The sequence below is a fragment of the Schistocerca piceifrons genome, chromosome 3 (genome assembly GCF_021461385.2).
Source record: "Schistocerca piceifrons isolate TAMUIC-IGC-003096 chromosome 3, iqSchPice1.1, whole genome shotgun sequence".
Classification (NCBI taxonomy): domain Eukaryota; kingdom Metazoa; phylum Arthropoda; class Insecta; order Orthoptera; family Acrididae; genus Schistocerca; species Schistocerca piceifrons.
This window is the reverse complement of record NC_060140.1, coordinates 205,729,099-205,746,817: the sequence shown is the minus strand read 5'-3', so window position 1 is coordinate 205,746,817 and position 17,719 is coordinate 205,729,099. Positions and strand designations below refer to the sequence as shown.

Sequence of the window (17,719 nt, the reverse complement as noted above, 5' to 3'; positions counted from 1 at the left end):
CTATATGGAACATTTGCAAAATTTGTTTATGAAGTATGTTGTTTAATTGGTATGAAAAAACTGTTTTAAAGCAAACATTTGTAGAATTTTAAGTTAGCTAAAATTTAATTGTATTTCTACTAAATGTTCAATATGAGACTGTAATGATTTATGTAATGGTAGTGCTCATGAGACTGCCATAATTAATCTGGTACTTTTGATGATAGTGCCAAAAGTAATGATATCTGTTTGAGTAAGCTGTAAGCAGTAAACTGAGACAGCAAAAGCCTCGATATTTATGAATGTTCTTCTGATTCTTTCTAAGTTGTATTTGTAGATTTTTGGTGCAACTCATTCTTTAGTATTCTAAGAACAGATGAATCATGTCTTATGTTTCAGAAACCTACTGCGTCTTCCAAACAGGGCGTCACAAGCCCAGAATCTGTACCTTTGAAGCAGAGTTCTCAAAGACCTCGAAGCTTGGCAGGGAGTAGCATTGGGGAGGATCAAGTAATTTTTATAGATCTTTTCTTCAACTCTAATTGTGTTCTAAATCTGTGTTACACATGAGGATATTGTGTTTTGATTATCCATCATTTGTCTTGGTCATTTATACTGTTGGAACACTCACTCTCTGAATGCATTGTAGTTGATGATTATTAGCTTCATAGCTGTAGAGCTCATTGGCATAGAATATATGTGACATATTCATATGTTGAAAGGAAATGAATTTTTTTACCTTAATGTGTAAACATGTGAAATGTTTGCAGCAAATTTCATGTGGTTGTACAGTGTAACCACACCACTGGCAGTCAGTATTTGTGAGTGAAGAACATTGTTCACTTATATTTTCAGCTCTATTATCTTTTCTGTACTCCCCTGTAAGTTAATCACAAATTACCTTTATGCACTCACAGAGAAATGAGTAAGTGTGGACATCAAAAAATTTGTTAAACATGTCACCATTGATACTCAGGATTTTTTAAACATGTTTAATAGTCAGTGTAATTTACTAAATGTTTTCTATTCATGTTTACTTCCCTTGTCATTCTGCGGATGATATTCAGCTTTTTGCGACTTCACATTATGTGATTATTATACATAACGAGATGCATTTTTTAGGCATAGAGCAATTAAAATGAGATACTGCAATGGTGAAAAAAATGCATTGTTGCTGCTCACACTTATTACATGATGCTGTCTGAATTCTCAACAGTCCAGCATAGTAATGATTATTATAAATTCTTTAAGATGGGATTAATGTTACATTAAGTAATATCATTAAGACAGGAGTTACTTGCAACTGACATTTTTTTAGGAACTTTACATTCAGTAAAGTAAATAGCTTCTTTCTCAGCAGTAAATAACTATGATTTTTAAACTGCTTCTTAAATGTTACTTTCTATGCCAATGAGTCAATGAAATGGAATTGTTCAAACCACTATTCTGTAGATTAGATAGGTTGTTAGGGTGTGCCAGATAATTCTAAAAGAACTGCTTTTTAGCTAACACAAAAACTAAAACATCAGAAGTTAAATCAGAATAAAGCAGATGTACTAGTGCTTTCTGATATAACTAGTCTGTCTAGTTTCTGTACATTAAAATAGTAAAGGCTTTCATTACAAAATATTTGACCTTTCACCTCCCTCGCCCCTGCCCCCCCCCATGTGTGTGCTCTGTACTTGCTTCGAGGTCTTGGCTGCTTTTCAATCTTAAGTTAAAGCTTATTTTAAAAACAATGTGCAGATATTTTTAACAGTGAGTGGTAAGTTGCCTTTGAATTATTACTGGTTTTGTGTTGTTTTGTAAAATACATCTAACGTCTGTGTGATGCATCTGCATAGTGTCAGTTTCATAACCAGTCTGAATTCTATTTAGGCTATTGCAGGGATGCAGATAGATCTTCAGTCATTACGTAAGGAATTATTACATGGATTTCATGCCACTGATTTCATTGTGTTTGTTGTAATGTTAAATTATTTCACCACTTTGTAGGAAGAAAAATAAGAGTTTCATGCACGTGGCCAGAGATATGTGTTATTTCAAATAAAAACCTTCACACAGGTAGTATATGTAATGGTAACTACCAGTAGTTGCCTTACATTTATGGAAGATCAAAGTTTCTTTACTGTATCATTACAATGACATGCATAATATCTATCATTTAGTGTGTAAATTTTACATAAAATGTAAAATTTTATTTTTTATTATAGCTGAAATGAATACTATGTATGGTGCTTGCTGTACATAGAATTGGTTTTATGACAATATTTACAAAAAGCAATTGGTGTTTGCATGATTGATTTGAAACCTAGTATTTAATAAGACGATGCTTCATTGTATGAGGGCCACTCTCACTAAAAAGAACAGTGCTTTAGTCATAATGTGAATACTTTAGAAATGAAATGTGTTCTCAACACAATTTTCCCGTTCTTGGTTACCTTATGTTGTATTGCGACTAGGATCAGAGAGGTTTAAGACTCGGTCCTGTTGTGCACTGACCACAGTTGAGCAGGTGTCACTAAAGTATCATCTTCTAATCACATTGAACGAAAGGGCTCTATTAGTTTTCTAAGGGGGTATGAGCTACTTGGTACAAGGCCAAAATGGTAAGAAGAGTTTGGCATTGTTATCCAATGAAGTGTTTTGTCTACATACTTCATTCTTTATGTGATATGTTGACACTCCATAAGTGGAATCTTGGCTGCCGAAAACCCAGAATTTCTGCTCACTTTCTCTCTCTAACATTTCAGTGAATGTCTGTCACTTCCATGTTTGAAATGGCATAGCTACATTTCTTTTTTTTTTCAAATTCACTGGTGAAAGGAACTTATAACCATGACATACTGTGGCTAGAAATGTCTCATTATATTCGGATGTTTCTTTGTGGCAGTGTGTCAACATACCTAAAACACATCTGTGCCAGATAGGTTCTAACCCCAGCTTGCTCAATACTCTGTACACATTTGTTCCTTCAGTTCCTAATATGATGGGCATTTGTTTTATGTATATCATAATCCTATCTGAACATGTTATAATTTGTTCAGGTCAACATTTTTTGCAGGAGTCAGTGCTAAAAAAGTTTCTCAGGTTGATAACTGTATCACTGTACAGAATGACTTATTGTCCAGTCTCATATTCTGATAAAGGGCTAGATGAAGGGAGGAATAATGTGTTTTCAGAAATGTCACAAACACTGCAAATTGATTTGTTTAATAGCATTTATGTTGTTGAATCTCTCACATTGTACAGTGTGTATGCTACTTGTAGTTTGTCACTCAGTGAAAAATGCTGAAGATTAGAGCATCCTCTGTTCATCAGTTAATGTGTGTATAGCAACAAATTTTGCTGTGAATTTATCCATCACTGGATATGGGATCATGGCTGTACTTCCAAGCTAAAATGTAGGCTCAGCCCCACACACAATGCAAAAGCACCAATTTAATAGGTTTTAAAAGCATGTACCTTTGACATGCATTAAATTAGTGCTTTTGCGTTGTGTGTGGCTGACCCCACATTTTAGCTTTCTAGTTTTACTACATTTTCGCCATACATGTGTTTTGTTTTTTGCTTCTAGTAAAGATTTCTTGTTGTCACTCTCACAACTCAATAACTCAAATTAATACATTGCCTTTGGGGGCTCATTTGGAAGTGTCATTAATGAAAATGTATTTAATTAGATTTAAATGCAATTAGGAAGCTGCCATTATTTATGATATAAGTACCAAATGTGTAGAATAAACACAATTTTTTTAAACACACTGCTTTTGGGGTGACTGTTTCTAACTTCTAATTTTGCTTGGAATGGCTTTATAACCTTCAGTTTTCTTCCTTCATGATACTGAGAATGGAAAATTAATTTTTATTTTATAGTTTGTGGAGGTTGTACTTTTATGGATTTGGTGTATGTCAGTTGTGATGCATCAAAAGCAAAACTAACTTCTATTAAAAGCATATATTATCTGATCAAAAGTGTCTGGACACCTGTTAATGGACATTAATATGGAGTATGTGTATCCTTACCCTCTATGATGGCTTCACCTCAGCTAGGGACTATTTGAATGAGGTGTCTGACTGTCTGAAGGAATGGCAGCTCAGTCTTTCTCAAGGGTTGAAACCAGAGTAGTAGTGATGTTGGACGATGGGGTCTGGAGTGTAGCCAATGTTCTAACTCATTCCGAAGATGATCCATAGGGTGCAGATCAAGACTCGGGGCAGACCGGTCCAATTCTGGAATGTTATTGCCTACATACCGTTGCCTCACAGATGCTGCTTAATGACAGTGCCTTTCGTGCTGATGCAATCAATTATTGTCTCTGAATTGTTCCTCTAATGTTCACAGTACACAATGTTGTAAAATGTGTCCATATCTTGGATTCAGTTTTTATACTGCAATAAGAGGATTACACCCTAACCACACAAAACACCCCTATACCATACTATTCCATACCATGGTATAACCATAACACGTCTTCCATACTTCACTGTTGACACTACACCTGACAGCAGGTAACCTTTTGTAGGCATTCACCATACCAAAACCCTTCCATTAGTTTTCTATAAGGTACAATGTGATTCATCACTCCTAGTTACTCATTAATAGTCATTCAGTGTCCAATGCTATAGCTGTTCACACAAGCATCACTTAGTAGTGATTACAGAAATGTGCAAGTCCTTCCATTGATTACATGCAGTCTTTTTACAACCACCCTCCACAATGTTCACAGTCTCTGTCCATCAGTGCACGAGGTCTGTCTGGTATTGGTTTAGCTGTGTTTGTGCCTTCATGTTTCCACTTCACAAGCTCATCACCAACAGTAGACTTTTGGGAAGTTTTAGAAGGATTGAAATGTTTCTGATAAACTTACTATTCAGGCGAGACCCAATGACTAGTCTGTTTGAAACTACTGATGTCTCCTGACTGACCCATTCTGCTGTTACTGCTTCTCTGCTGATGAATCGATACTCCCTGTCTCCTTTTATACTGGTAGATCTGCATCTCTTGATATCTAGTGGCCAGTTCTGGTTAGTGGTGTCCTGACATTTTTGATCAGATAGTGTATCTCGCTATTATTTATTTGTTGCAGATTATATGCAGACAGTGTTGCATGTAATTATTATTTACTTGAATTTCATGAATAAAGTGAAGGGAAAACAAACAAAAAATGTCAGTGTAACAACACTTTTGTTAAATTATTCCAGATAGTTTCTTAGAGGAGAACAGAAGGTATTCTCTCTCTGCATAAATTAAACTGGTGGTGTAAAATGTAGAGGATTGCTGCAGCTATTGGAGGGCCTTGAAATTCTTAAAACCAATAATTGTTTTCATCATATATAAACACTCTTGTAATGTTGCCTGTTTGTATGAGTAATTGATATACTTGCTTGTTAAGTAAGCCAATTATTGATAGTTAAATATTCATTTGCTTGCTATTCCACAAATCCAAGGGACTCTCCTACTACATTACAAGAGTACTCCAGCTGTTACATAGATCTCCTACAGGGCTACCTGTTTACACAGTCTGTAATAGAACCAGTAGCGTAAATGCTAGAAGTGGCTAAATACGTGTATGCTTGAGGCCACACTTCGGAGCATCTTAATTTTGACATTCGTTCATTCCTGTAGAGCTCATTACATTTGTTTTTTGATGAACATTTCCTGCATGGATTATGAATGTTGCAGGAATGTGTACATTTGTTTGTGTTCATATGGTGTGTAGTTGGTATCTGCTTACTGACTTGTCATTGTTTAAATTTATTTATTGACCCTGAAAAATACTCCTAGCTGTTCACGTGTTTTAAATACTACTTAGTTGAATGCTATCTCCTCCTTGGTTTCAGTGTGTTAGGAAAAAAAGTTATTTGTGAAATTCCAACTTCGTGTTTATTAAAAAAATGTATTTCAAAATCCTTGACAATTCTTTTTAGGTATCCATGAAGTTAAAAAATACTACGCATGACAAATGGCTGTACTCAATATTAATATCATTGCAAAGTCACTCATTTCATGATTGAATAGTTCAGAGTTTTCTCACAGATAATCATGTAGATAATAAATGATTTTTTAATGGAAGATCTCCATTTTGGAAGTGTGTGGAACAATGTGCTGTGTAAATTGAAATGGTAAATTTTTGTGTGTTTACAGACTGGTTTTGTAGAGACTTTAAAACCGCAATACACGCCAGGTCCAGCAATGATTTCACCTGGGGCAATGAGCTCATCCATTGGAACGGTTGAGGAACGTTTAACAAATTTGCAACAGCAGCAGGAAATTGACAATTTGCAAACAGAAGTACGTGATCTGCAGGAGAAGCTGGAGACTTTGAAACGTAATTATGCTTAATTTATGAGATTAATTCCTTGAACTAATAATTATTGCTTTCATTAATTAATTTGTTTATGTATTGATGCTGCATATTGTTTGTAATTTTCAGTTAAACGTCTGCAAGATGCAGAGAAATTGAAGGAACATGAGAAAGTAAAACTTCAGTTAGAGCAATTACTGGAATTCAAGGCTCGTATCATGGAATCCCAGGCAATGCTGCAGAGGGACTTGCAAAGAGCCAAACAGGAAGCTCGAGAAGCTATTGAGGCCAGAGAAGCTCATGCAGAAGAGATGGCTGATCTTGCTGAAACTGTTGAAATGGCTACTCTTGACAAAGAGATGGCTGAGGAAAAGGTCAGACTTCTTATGATAGTTCATTCAGGAAGAGAAATGAAAATTTGAATCTCATATTTTGTGAGAAATAAATTTCAACTATGAGACCTATTAAACAGAATTCCTGGTTAGTGTTACCTTTAGGATGTGAAATAGTTAGTACTGCAGATACACATACAACATTTAAAATACATGACACTATCTTAGCTTTCATAACTTCTTGTAACTATTTGCGCATTCTTTGGGGAGGAGAGAGGAATGGGTTGGGAAAGTTAGAAAGAAAGGGTAGGTCATTAAGGTCCCAGAATGAGAAAGATCCACTTGGGGGTGTGTGTGTGTGTGTGTGTGAGAGAGAGAGAGAGAGAGAGAGAGAGAGAGAGAGAGAGAGAGAGAGAGAGAGAGAGAGAGAGAGAAGGGATTCAGAGATAGTACACTGGTAAGCACTGTACCAAGTCAAGTCTAGAGATGGAGACATAGTTAGAAGTAAATGTAGATTAAGAGGAAGGAAAATTATTAGTGTAATTAAGATGTAAGGGGAAAACAAGTGGGGAAATGGGGAGAGAGGAAAACAAAGATGTAGAAGTGAAAGCAGTAAACAAACAACCTCACCTCCCTGAGGAAGGAACTAATTGTACCGAAAGCTAGGATAGTGTCATGTAGTTTATTAACAATCTTATATTTTGTTCTGTTAAGAATGCGAGAGTCACAAACATAGGTGTGTTTCATATTCTTCAAGAATATTATTGAAAACAAACTGAGAAATATTGTGCAGACACGAAAATATTATTGAAGTGCTTTAAAATACCTCAAAGGCTTTAAACTAGATGAATTTCATTAAATAGATGTACAATAATCCATTTAACAAAATTATTAACATATCATCGTGTTCAGTTTTCAGCTGGAAGGAATATTGTCTCTTGAGATATGTGTCAAACAACTGTCAGTATTGAATAACAACATTTAAATGTCCATTTTTGATAAATCAGAATATTTGGCAGCCAGGGTAGAGATATATGCAGTATAAAAACAAATATTTTTTATTTGTGCTGATGGAAATGAGTTTTAGACAAGTTTATGTATTGATTTACTTCATTGTGAAATGTGCTGCAAAGAAAATTAATAAAAAAGAGGATCACTAATATGCTGTAGTTACATTCTTTCATTTTGACAGCATCTCTTTTCCCAGTAGTTTTTTCAATCTATTATAAGAAACCAGTGTTGAAAATGTTGTTTTGTTGCTATGATTGGTGCAATTTCATATTTTACTGGTTGTACTTGTAATGTGGGGGTGAGGAGGTAACTGGATGGTGATGGCAGCTGGGGGGAGAAATAAGCTTCCAGGAGATGCTGCTGTATTAATGAATATGCAACATTGGTAATTACATAATTTATCGTTTGCACAAGGAATACAGACTGTTTTGTGTACTTACAGGAAAGGTTCATGTCATGTAATTTTGATGACAGTGGATTTCATAATTACTGTGCCTTACGAAGGATAAGGTATCTTCTTCCTGCTGCCATAACTTAACACAAAAACAACTCATATTTATAAGAGAAAAACAGATAGGAGGAGTCACTGATGCCTGTAGCAGTGAGAACATAATTGAAATTGGCATACCAGAAGTGTGTTCATTATGTTGACACATGCACACGCACACTGTCTCTGCCTCTTTATTTATTCCTTACTCTTCTCTTTTTCCATATCTTCTTCCCCTCCCTCTGTCCATATCCCCCTTCTCCCTCCCTCTGCATGTGCTGATGTGCTGCCAGGTGCCACCATCTCTCTCTCTCTCTCTCTCTCTCTCTCTCTCTCTCTCTCTCTCTCTCTCTCTCTCTCTCTCGCCACCTCCTTCTGCCCCTCTCCCCTTATCCAGCTCTTCCTCACCACATCTCTCTGTCCATCACCTTCTCTGTTCATCTCAGTCTCCCCACAGCTGTGCCCATCTGCATCTATAACCCTGCAAAACAGATCAATGAAACAGGGCATTGTTGCACCCACAACACACCTGTCATACGGGGCAGCCTGTATTATGGTAGGGGTTTTTCCTGTGTATCTCTGCGCCTGTTAGAATTAGAAGGTTATAAACACCACACCGTGAATACTTGAGAAGTTATGTGTGAAGTTTTTGCTGTTTGTTTGCCACATTTCATTGAAATTGATTTAGGGCTATGGAAAGAGATACTGGACGAACATATAAGGGCCAGTCAGATGAAATGAAGCGAGATGGCAAAAAGTAAGTAAACAGTTTATTATTCCAGATATAATCTACATAATGGTTAATATATGTTTTCCCACTGTGAGAAAAGACAGTCAACGCTTTCATGGGAAACTGCTTGCACTTGCATATGGAAACATGATTGTACCTAGGTTTGCATCTCTTTGTGTCCGAATCAAAGTGACAGCAACAAATGTCTTTCCTTCGCACTCCAAAAATAAGATATCTTATGGGGGAGATCAGAACTGTATGGAAAATGTATAAAGGCTTTCCAGTGAAACTTTTCAGTATAGTCAAAACAACTTTGACAACATGTGGGTGGGCATTATCTTGTAACAGAATGATGCTGTCTATCAATATTCCTGGACGTTTGGACTTGAAGGTCTGCTCCAGTTTTTGTAAAGTGTCCATGTACTGCCGTATATTAACTGAAGCTTGCCATAAAGTCCAAATGCCCTGGAATATTGGTAAATGACATCATTCTGTTACAGAATAATGCATGCCCACATGTTGCTGAGGTCGTTTTGACTGTGCTGCAGAAATTTCACTGGGAAGCCCTTGCACAACCTTCATATGGTCCCAATCTCTCCCCATGCAACTGTATTTTTGGAGCTCTGAAGTAAGACATTCATGGCTGTCAATTTGCTTTGGATGAAGAGATATACAACTGGGTTCAGTGACGGTTCCATAGGCAAATGCAAGCATATTTCCATGGAGGTATTGACCATCTTGTCTCGCAGGGAGAGATAAATGTACTAACGGTTACGGCAGTTACTTAAATACATTACATGAACGGATTTGTAATTTGCCACCCTTTCTCACGCCAGTTTTGAAGACAGCGTGTTCCATATTGTTTGTGCATAATTTACGTTGTGGAGGTGAGGGATGAGAATTCTATAAATTTTGAATGCTGTTGCTGCGTAGTCTGTTCATTCAGGATTACAGAAGTATCAGTGTTTAATTAAATGGTTGTTTTAGTACTCCTAGTACTTAAATGAGTCCTAATTATGTGGTATTTTGTTTTTCATTAGTATGCTTGTTTTGGAAAATGTAAGTTTTCCATTCTGTACCATCTGAGAGAAAACATCAAAGGCTTTTCATGTTTGATACAAGCATTACTTGCTTACAGGCTGAAACTCTACAGTTGGAACTGGAACAGGCAAAAGAAAAGATAGAAGAAATGACACTGGATCTGGAAATCCTAAAGGCTGAGATGTCAGAGAGATCTGGTGGTGAAGAGGGTGGCAAGTCCTCTTATGAAGTGAAACAGCTGGAACAGCAGAATCTGAGGCTTAGGGAAACACTTGTCAGGTGAATATTTCATACAGTAAATTGTGGTAAAGGATAGATACCTACTCACAAACTTCAAGAGGCAAACTTGCTTGGAAACATCTATTTCTTGTTATTGATGCTATAAGTACTTCAGTAGTTCTTGGGTATATATCTCTAGCTGCTCACTGTCACATGGTGCATATGATGACAGGCAGTACAACAAATAGAACTGCTGCTTCATGTTCATTGAAAGTCTGTCAATGATTTTACCTCACCTCTGATGTGAAATCACCCAGTGTTATGGTAGCATCATCGTCCCCTCCTCCAGCTCTAGCCTCAAGAGGCGAAGCCACCACCTACACAACCCGCAGACCGGAAAGAATAGGAGTACTCCCATAAAGACTTCCTATGTCCCAACACCTGAGTCTTCCTCTGCTAACCGAAAAAGACTCAAAGAAGTCCAACAAAGGCGAACAGTCTTCTCCTTCACCGACTTGAAGATCCTCGTTGACGTTGTCGATGCGTGATACTTTTGCCCAGCTGGTCTGAATGTTGCCGGTGTGCACCACCAACTGTTTTTCTGCATTGGACTCCACAGACAGACATCACAAGAAAGCCGATGCTCCTGTGGATCTCATGGAGCAGGATCCTCCTGCCTCCGTGCCATGTAGCAGCAAGTCTCTGCAGGCTGGCACTCGGTAGTTGCCAGGTGGCACCCCTTCATTTTTTCCTCAGCGTGACTTTCCTTCAAGCTGTTGCAGTTTGCCCCTTTCCTCCCTCACCTGACTCTTTCCTTTGTACCATTTATATCCCTCCGTCATTCGATGTCACCAGGGCAGACTTGCTCCATCTTATTGGGCAGCTACCTCACTCATTTCTGCTGCTTGGTGACTTTAATGCACACAATCCCCTTTGGGGGATGTCAGAGAGATGCCTTCTTGGCTGATCTTCTTAATTGACATAACCTCTTCTGCCCTAACACAGGAGCAGCTACATTCCTTTCAGACTCCTCACACACCTATTCCCGTTTTTACTTATCCTTCTGCACTGCCCAGCTTGCTGATCGTCTTGAGTGGTCTGTTCTTCCTGACACATACTCGAGCGACCATTCCCCATGTGTTGTTCGTTTGCTGCCTCCTACCCCACCTGTGCACCCACCCAAATGGCAGCTTACTAAGGCTTTACTCCTCCCTGCTGACCTTTGACAAACAAGATTTCCCCAGTTGTGATGACCAGGTGGAATATCTTAAAATCGTTGTCTTTACCGCTACAGAACGTTCCATTCCTCACACTTCCCCTTGACCGTGCCGTGTCCCAGTCCCTTGATGGACTGAGGCATGCCGCGATGCAATTAGTGCGCGGAGACGTGCTCTCTGAACTTTTTACCAGCATCCTACAAGGGCAAACTGCATTCATTATAAACAAATGCATGCACAGTGTCATGGAGTTTGTTGGGATAGCAAAAATGCTAGCTGGATTTCATTCAATAGTTCTTTTAACAGTTCCATCCCTTCCTCTGTCATGTGGGCCAACCTCCAACAGTTCTCTGGGACCAAGATCCCTTTACCAGTTTCCGGTCTAACAGTAGCAGACAACGTCATTGTGGACCCTATTGCTATCTCCAACACCTTGGGCCACCATTTTGTAGAAATTTCGAACTCTTCTCACTATCACCCTGGCTTCCTCCTTAGGAAACAAGTGGAGGAGGCTCGGGCAATACTCCTCTTCTCAGAATGATGAGTGCTACAACACCGCCTTTACTATGAAGGAGCTAGATTAAGCTCTTAGTTCATCTCGATCTTCCGCCCCAGGACCAGGTGCTGTCCACATTCAGATGTTGCAGCACCTTTCTCTTGCAGGCAAGCACTTTCTGCTTAACATGTACCACCACATATGGGCAGTGGGCACGTTTCCTGGATGCTGGTGTGAGGCCATCGTCATACCAATACCAAAGCCCAGTAAGGATAAACACCTTCCTTCTAGCTAACGCCCGAACTCTCTCACCAGCTGTGTTTGCAAGGTGATGGAACTTATGATTCATATCCGTCTGATATGGTGGCTCAAGTCTAACAATTTTCTGACCACTGCACAGTGTGGATTTTGAGCGTGCAGTTGACTGTCTCGTCACTTTGTCCACCCATGTCATGAATGGTTTTCTGCAGAAATCCCAGACTGTGGCCATGTTTCTCGATTTGGAGAAGGCCTACTACACCTGCTGGAGAACTGGTATTCTCTGTACACTCTACACATGGGGCTTCCATGGCTGCCTGCCCTGTTTCCTTGAGAGATTTTTAAAAGACAGAGTTTTTAAGATATGTGTGGGTTCTGCCTTGTCTGACACCTTCATCCAGGAAAAAAGTGTGCCTCTGGGTTCCATCCTAAGTGTTATCCTCTTTATTGCCATTAACCATATAATAGCCTGTCTTCCACTGGGCATGTTCAGCTCCCTTTTTGTTGACGATTTTGCCATCTATTGCAATTCTCCACAAAACTCACTCACTTAATGGTGTCTTCATCAATGTCTCAATTGTCTTTACTCATGGAGTATCGACAATGGCATTCATTTTTCCACTGACAAAACAATTTGTATGAATTTGTGGTGGCGCAGTTGGTTTCTCCTACCATCTTTATACATCTTGGGCCTGTTGCTCTTCCGTTCATTGAAACTATGCAATTCCTCGATGTCCTACATGTGCTCAATGGTACTTCATGGGATGCAGATCGAACCACCCTCCTCTGTTTGTACTAGTCTTTTGTCTGTTTGGAAGTAGACTATGGGTGCTTTGTTTATGCATCTGCACGTCCATCCCTCTTACACTGTCTCAATACTACCCACCATCGTGGCATCCGTTTGGCCACTTGTGCCTTTTACACTAGCCTGGTTGAGAGTCTATATGCTGAAGCTGCTGACTATCACTGTCCTACTGCCGTGACTTTCTCCTCAGCAGGTAAGCATGCCACTTGTCTGCCATGTGTGGCCACCCATCCTATGCCTCCTTCTTTGATGACTCCTTTAATCACCAGTATGGGGTGCGTCCCTCTTCTCTGTTACCTCCCGGAGTCCTCTTTCGGCCCTTGCTCTGCCGGCTTAACTTCATACTACGTGCAGCTTTCCTGGTGGGTGTGAACCCTTCACCACCTTGGTTTCATGCGGCGGCCTGTGTTCACCTTGTCCTTCATTCGCTTCCTAAGTACACTACTCCAGCCTTGCTCTATCACCTTCAGTTTCATGACTTTCGCATGGAACATCGCGGTGGTACCTGTGTGTACAGTGATGGCTCTCCGACTGACCGTTGTGTTGGGTGTGCCTTAGTCGTAGACATTGGCATTTTTTGGTATCGACTTCTGGCACACTGCTCAATATTTACAGCACAGCTCTTTGCCCTGTATCAGGACACGGAGTACATCCAGCGACACAGGCTTTTTAGTTGTGTCCTCTGCTCTGACTCTCTCAGTGCCCTTCACTGTCTTTGTGCGCTGTACGCAGCCCATCCCTTAGTGCAATGGATCCAGGAGAACTGTCACTCACTGTTGATGGAGCCACTGTGATGTTTATGTGGGTTCCTGTTTGCATCGGGCTTTCTAGCTGCCATTTGTTCAGTGACACTCCCCCACCACTTTGTGTACATTGCACCCAAGTTTTAACTGTCCACCATTTCGTAACAGAATGCTTATTTCTTTAACTGTTTACGTTCATGTTTGTGTTTGCCGTCCGAGTTATCGTTTTAGCGAACATCGCATGGGCTGTCAACCGTGTTTTATTTTTTTATCTGTCGTAGCAATAAGGCAAAGGCCATTTAATTTTTAGTTCTCTACCTCCTTTTCTCTATGGTGTATTTTATAGCCCTTTCTCCATGTCCCTGTTTTTAGCTGTCTCCTCTTACATCGATTGCCATTGATGTGTAGTCGTTTTTCAACTCCTCTCTGTCTTCGTGTTCTGTAGTTTTGACTTGGGTGCGTATGACTCAGTTGTTTTTGTGCCCTAAAACAAAACAACAATGATTTTAATCCATTTTGGCATTTTTTTATGTTGTAGCAAGCCTAAATGATGGTTCTACGGTTTGAACTTATAGAGGAGGTCAAGAAGCTTCAGCATTTAAATATATTTGATCAGTTTCAGTAAAACACTTTAATAACAAATTCTTACATTCAGAAAACAAGCATGTCCACATGTGAAACTATAATACATAATACAACCTTAGAACACATTCAATGACAAACTGTGCTTTACTTTGGATAATAATACTGCAGTTGTCTGAACTGTTTATAGTTCTTGTACTGGGCAGTTGTTCTAAACAAAAATTTTCTTAGTTCAACATAAGAGTTAAATATCACTTGTTACACTTCCTGACTAATCACACTAGCTCACTGCTGGATCTGAATTATGACGAGGCTGCTATCAGAGTGGTTTAGTGGCACTATGCTCTGATGTAAGTAGACTTCCATGCAACAGCAGTGTACAGAGCTTCTTGAGGACACATCTTCATCATTGTCTTTCATTCATGGCAGTGACTGTCTTTAGCTTGCAATTCTGTCTTGAGGTACCAACTTTACCATGGGACCTCACTCTTTAGACAACATCAGAGACATCTTTTCTTATTGCGAGACAGTGGATTCATGGTGTAATGCAACAGATCCTGTTTAAGTTTACAACTTGAGCCGCTGTGTTTTATCAATAGTGATCTAAGGTTGTGGGGTAACTTACCTTTTACCATAAAGGAACTGACAAAGATATTCTCCTCTGTATTTAGCAACAATAAAATCATCTAAATCTGCTCATGTTCCTCTGTATTTTCTGGAAACAGAGTTTCTTTTTTAAAGTTCAGTTCATTTGAATCTGACTTTCAGATATGATCATTTTTAATTGACGTCCTGTTCTTTCCCTTACATCAGTGTTGATGTAAGTGCTATATGTATAGTGTCTCCTTTAGTCACACTATTTAATTCTATTTTCTCCTTTTCCATTGGCCTGGGAGGCTTCCCATGCATCAATTCTCTCACTTCATTTTTTGTATGGTTCGCTTTCTGAAGTGATTCAATTATTTCTTAGTAGAAATCATGGACAATTTTAGCCTTTTTTGGTCAGTTATCAATCTTTCAAGCTTACAGGGTAAGGATAATGTGTGTCATCCATGATGTGGCTTTCAGCTAATATATTCAGACAGAGTTATAGTATTGCACTTGTTTACTTAATGCAAGATTACATGTGTGGACTGTGTCACAATTTTTTCTCAAAGTGAGATTTAATTATTACATTTATTCTTACATTAAGTTGAAAATTCCATTATTGTCTTTATTCCACATATTGTTTTTTTTTTAAATTGATTCATGCACTTAGTTGTTTCATTCACAGGATGCGTGATCTATCTGCCCATGAAAAACATGAATTTCAAAAGCTGCAGAAAGAATTTGAGCAAAAGAAATCAGAAGTCGCAGAATTAGCTCGTACCAAAGAAAAGTTGAGTTCCAGAATAGAAGAAATGGAAAATCAAGTTGCAGATCTTCAAGAGCAGGTAAACTTACTGTAATTTTAAGTCATCAAGATAGTTATGAAACTGGAATTTCAATTAATATTTCTATGTTTGGGATGATTAAAAACACTGTTATCACTACATATTATTAAGTCCCCCGACATGTTTTTATGTCTGTGTGTCCCCCCTGCGGGTCCGGGGATTAGAATAGGCCCGAGGTATTCCCACCTGTCGTAAGAGGCGACTAAAAGGAGTCCCTCCCCCTCACGGGGGTAGTTAGCGCCTGCGTTCGGAGACGGACGGTTCCACGACCTCTATTTGCGGTCATTTTGCTTTTTCACTTCTCGTTTCTTCCTACCTTTGGTTGGTTCCTTTCTTTGCTCTTCTCCACCTCACTGTCTTCCTTACTCTTTCCCCTGCAAAATCTCCTTGCCTTCTTATTGCCTTCTTCTCCTTGCCTTCTCATTGCCTTCTTCTCCTTGCCTTCTCATTGCCTTCTTCTCCTTGCCTTCTCATTGCCTTCTTCTCCTTGCCTTCTCATTGCCTTCTTCTCCTTGCCTTCTCATTGCCTTCTTCTCCTTGCCTTCTTCTCCTTGCCTTCTCTGGTCTCCGCCTCGGCGTTTGAGACAGTCTGTCCTCTCTCTCTCTCTCTCTCTCTCTCTCTCTCTCTCTCTCTCTCTCTCTCTCTCTCTCCCTCTCTCTCTCTCTCTCTCTCCTTTTTCCTCTTCTTCCTTCCTCCCTGTGCGCGCCTGAAGGCCGACCCACGCGTTCGCACGCGTAGCCGGTGACGGGGTAACGCGTAATTCCCCGCCCTGGGTAGACATGTAAGGCACGCGCGTACCCCCTGGTAAAGGCCAGGCCAGGCCCGGCCCGGGGAGGGGTGATTGCCTGAGCTGATACCTTCTGACCATGCCGATTGGTCCCTCCGTCTGTTTCTCGGGAGGTGTGACCTGAGGTGTAAACATTCACCTAAGGCGGGAGTGCCCTCTGAGAGGGTCCCCACAAGGAAGGAGCGCGCCATCGGAGACGCTGGCAATCATGGGGGATTCCTCCGCAATGGATTTCACTCCATCTCTCTCGACTTCTGCCCAAAAACGGAAACATGACCAGCCACCAGTGACAAAAGTACTACCGCCTGCCCCACAGTTCCTCGTCGTTTCTCGGTCTGAGGACGGAAAGGATTTTTCCTCTGTCAACCCTTTCGTTATCCAGAAGGGCGTAGATGCCATAGCCGGATCTGTCAAATCTTGTACCAGGTTGTTGTAACGGTACCTTATTACTAGAAACTGAGAGCGCCTTTCAGGCACAAAAACTGCTTCGGGCCACACTCCTATACACGTTCCCTTTCCGGGTGGAAGCTCACCGAACTTTGAATTCGTCTCGTGGTGTAGTCTATACTAGCTCCCTTGACGGATTGACTGACGAGGAGATTCAATCTTTCCTCGCTGAGCAGGGCGTGACGGCTGTCCATAGGGTCATGAAAAAGGTCAACAATGACCTTGTACCGACCCGGACACTTTTCTTGACCTTTGATAGTGTTAAGCTGCCATCGCGCATCAAGGCGGGCTACGAGGTTATTTCTGTTCGCCCCTATGTCCCGACAGCTACGCGCTGCTACCAGTGTCAGCGTTTCAATCACACTCGACAGTCTTGTTCCAATGCGGCTAAATGTGTCACTTGTGGCAGGGATGCCGATGAGGGTGACTGTCCACCTCTGTCTCCTCGTTGTGTGAACTGTCAGGGTGACCATGCCGCATCCTCCCGTGACTGTCCTGTCTATAAGGAAGAACGCTGTATCCAAGAAATTCGGGTCAAAGAGAAAGTGTCCACCTCGGCTGCTCGCAAGCTATTGGCTAGTAGGAAGCCCACGCTGCTTCCAGCGGGGAAATACAGTACTGTCCTCGCCTCTCCTCGGGCTACCAGGGAGGTGGCAACCCAGACATGCGGTCTGACCTTCAGCACCACGGTCGTCCGTTCGGCCAGTGCTAAGATCGCGCGGTCGACGTCTCCTCTTCCTCCCATCACCCCACAGACACCAGCCCCTTCATCAGCTTCTGCTAAGACGAAGACCCAGAAGTCAGATGCACGGGCCTTCAAGAAGGAACCGTCCCGTGCAGACTTCC

The 17,719-nt window shown here is 40.5% G+C and overlaps 1 protein-coding gene across 5 annotated transcripts in view; it reads left to right on the top strand.

Annotated features, from left to right (window-relative positions):
* Positions 1 to 17,719, top strand: part of LOC124788020 (dynactin subunit 1) — a 162,658-nt gene that overhangs the window by 68,089 nt on the left and 76,850 nt on the right. For 4 of the 5 annotated variants that reach the window (XM_047255080.1, XM_047255079.1, XM_047255077.1 and 1 more), the window contains 5 exons: positions 379 to 489; positions 6,125 to 6,308; positions 6,414 to 6,658; positions 9,983 to 10,164; positions 15,479 to 15,638. In XM_047255080.1, coding sequence (XP_047111036.1) covers positions 379 to 489; positions 6,125 to 6,308; positions 6,414 to 6,658; positions 9,983 to 10,164; positions 15,479 to 15,638 — 882 coding nt within the window. The remainder of the gene's footprint in view (positions 1 to 378; positions 490 to 6,124; positions 6,309 to 6,413; positions 6,659 to 9,982; positions 10,165 to 15,478; positions 15,639 to 17,719) is intronic. The other variant, XM_047255081.1, reaches the window with a different exon arrangement.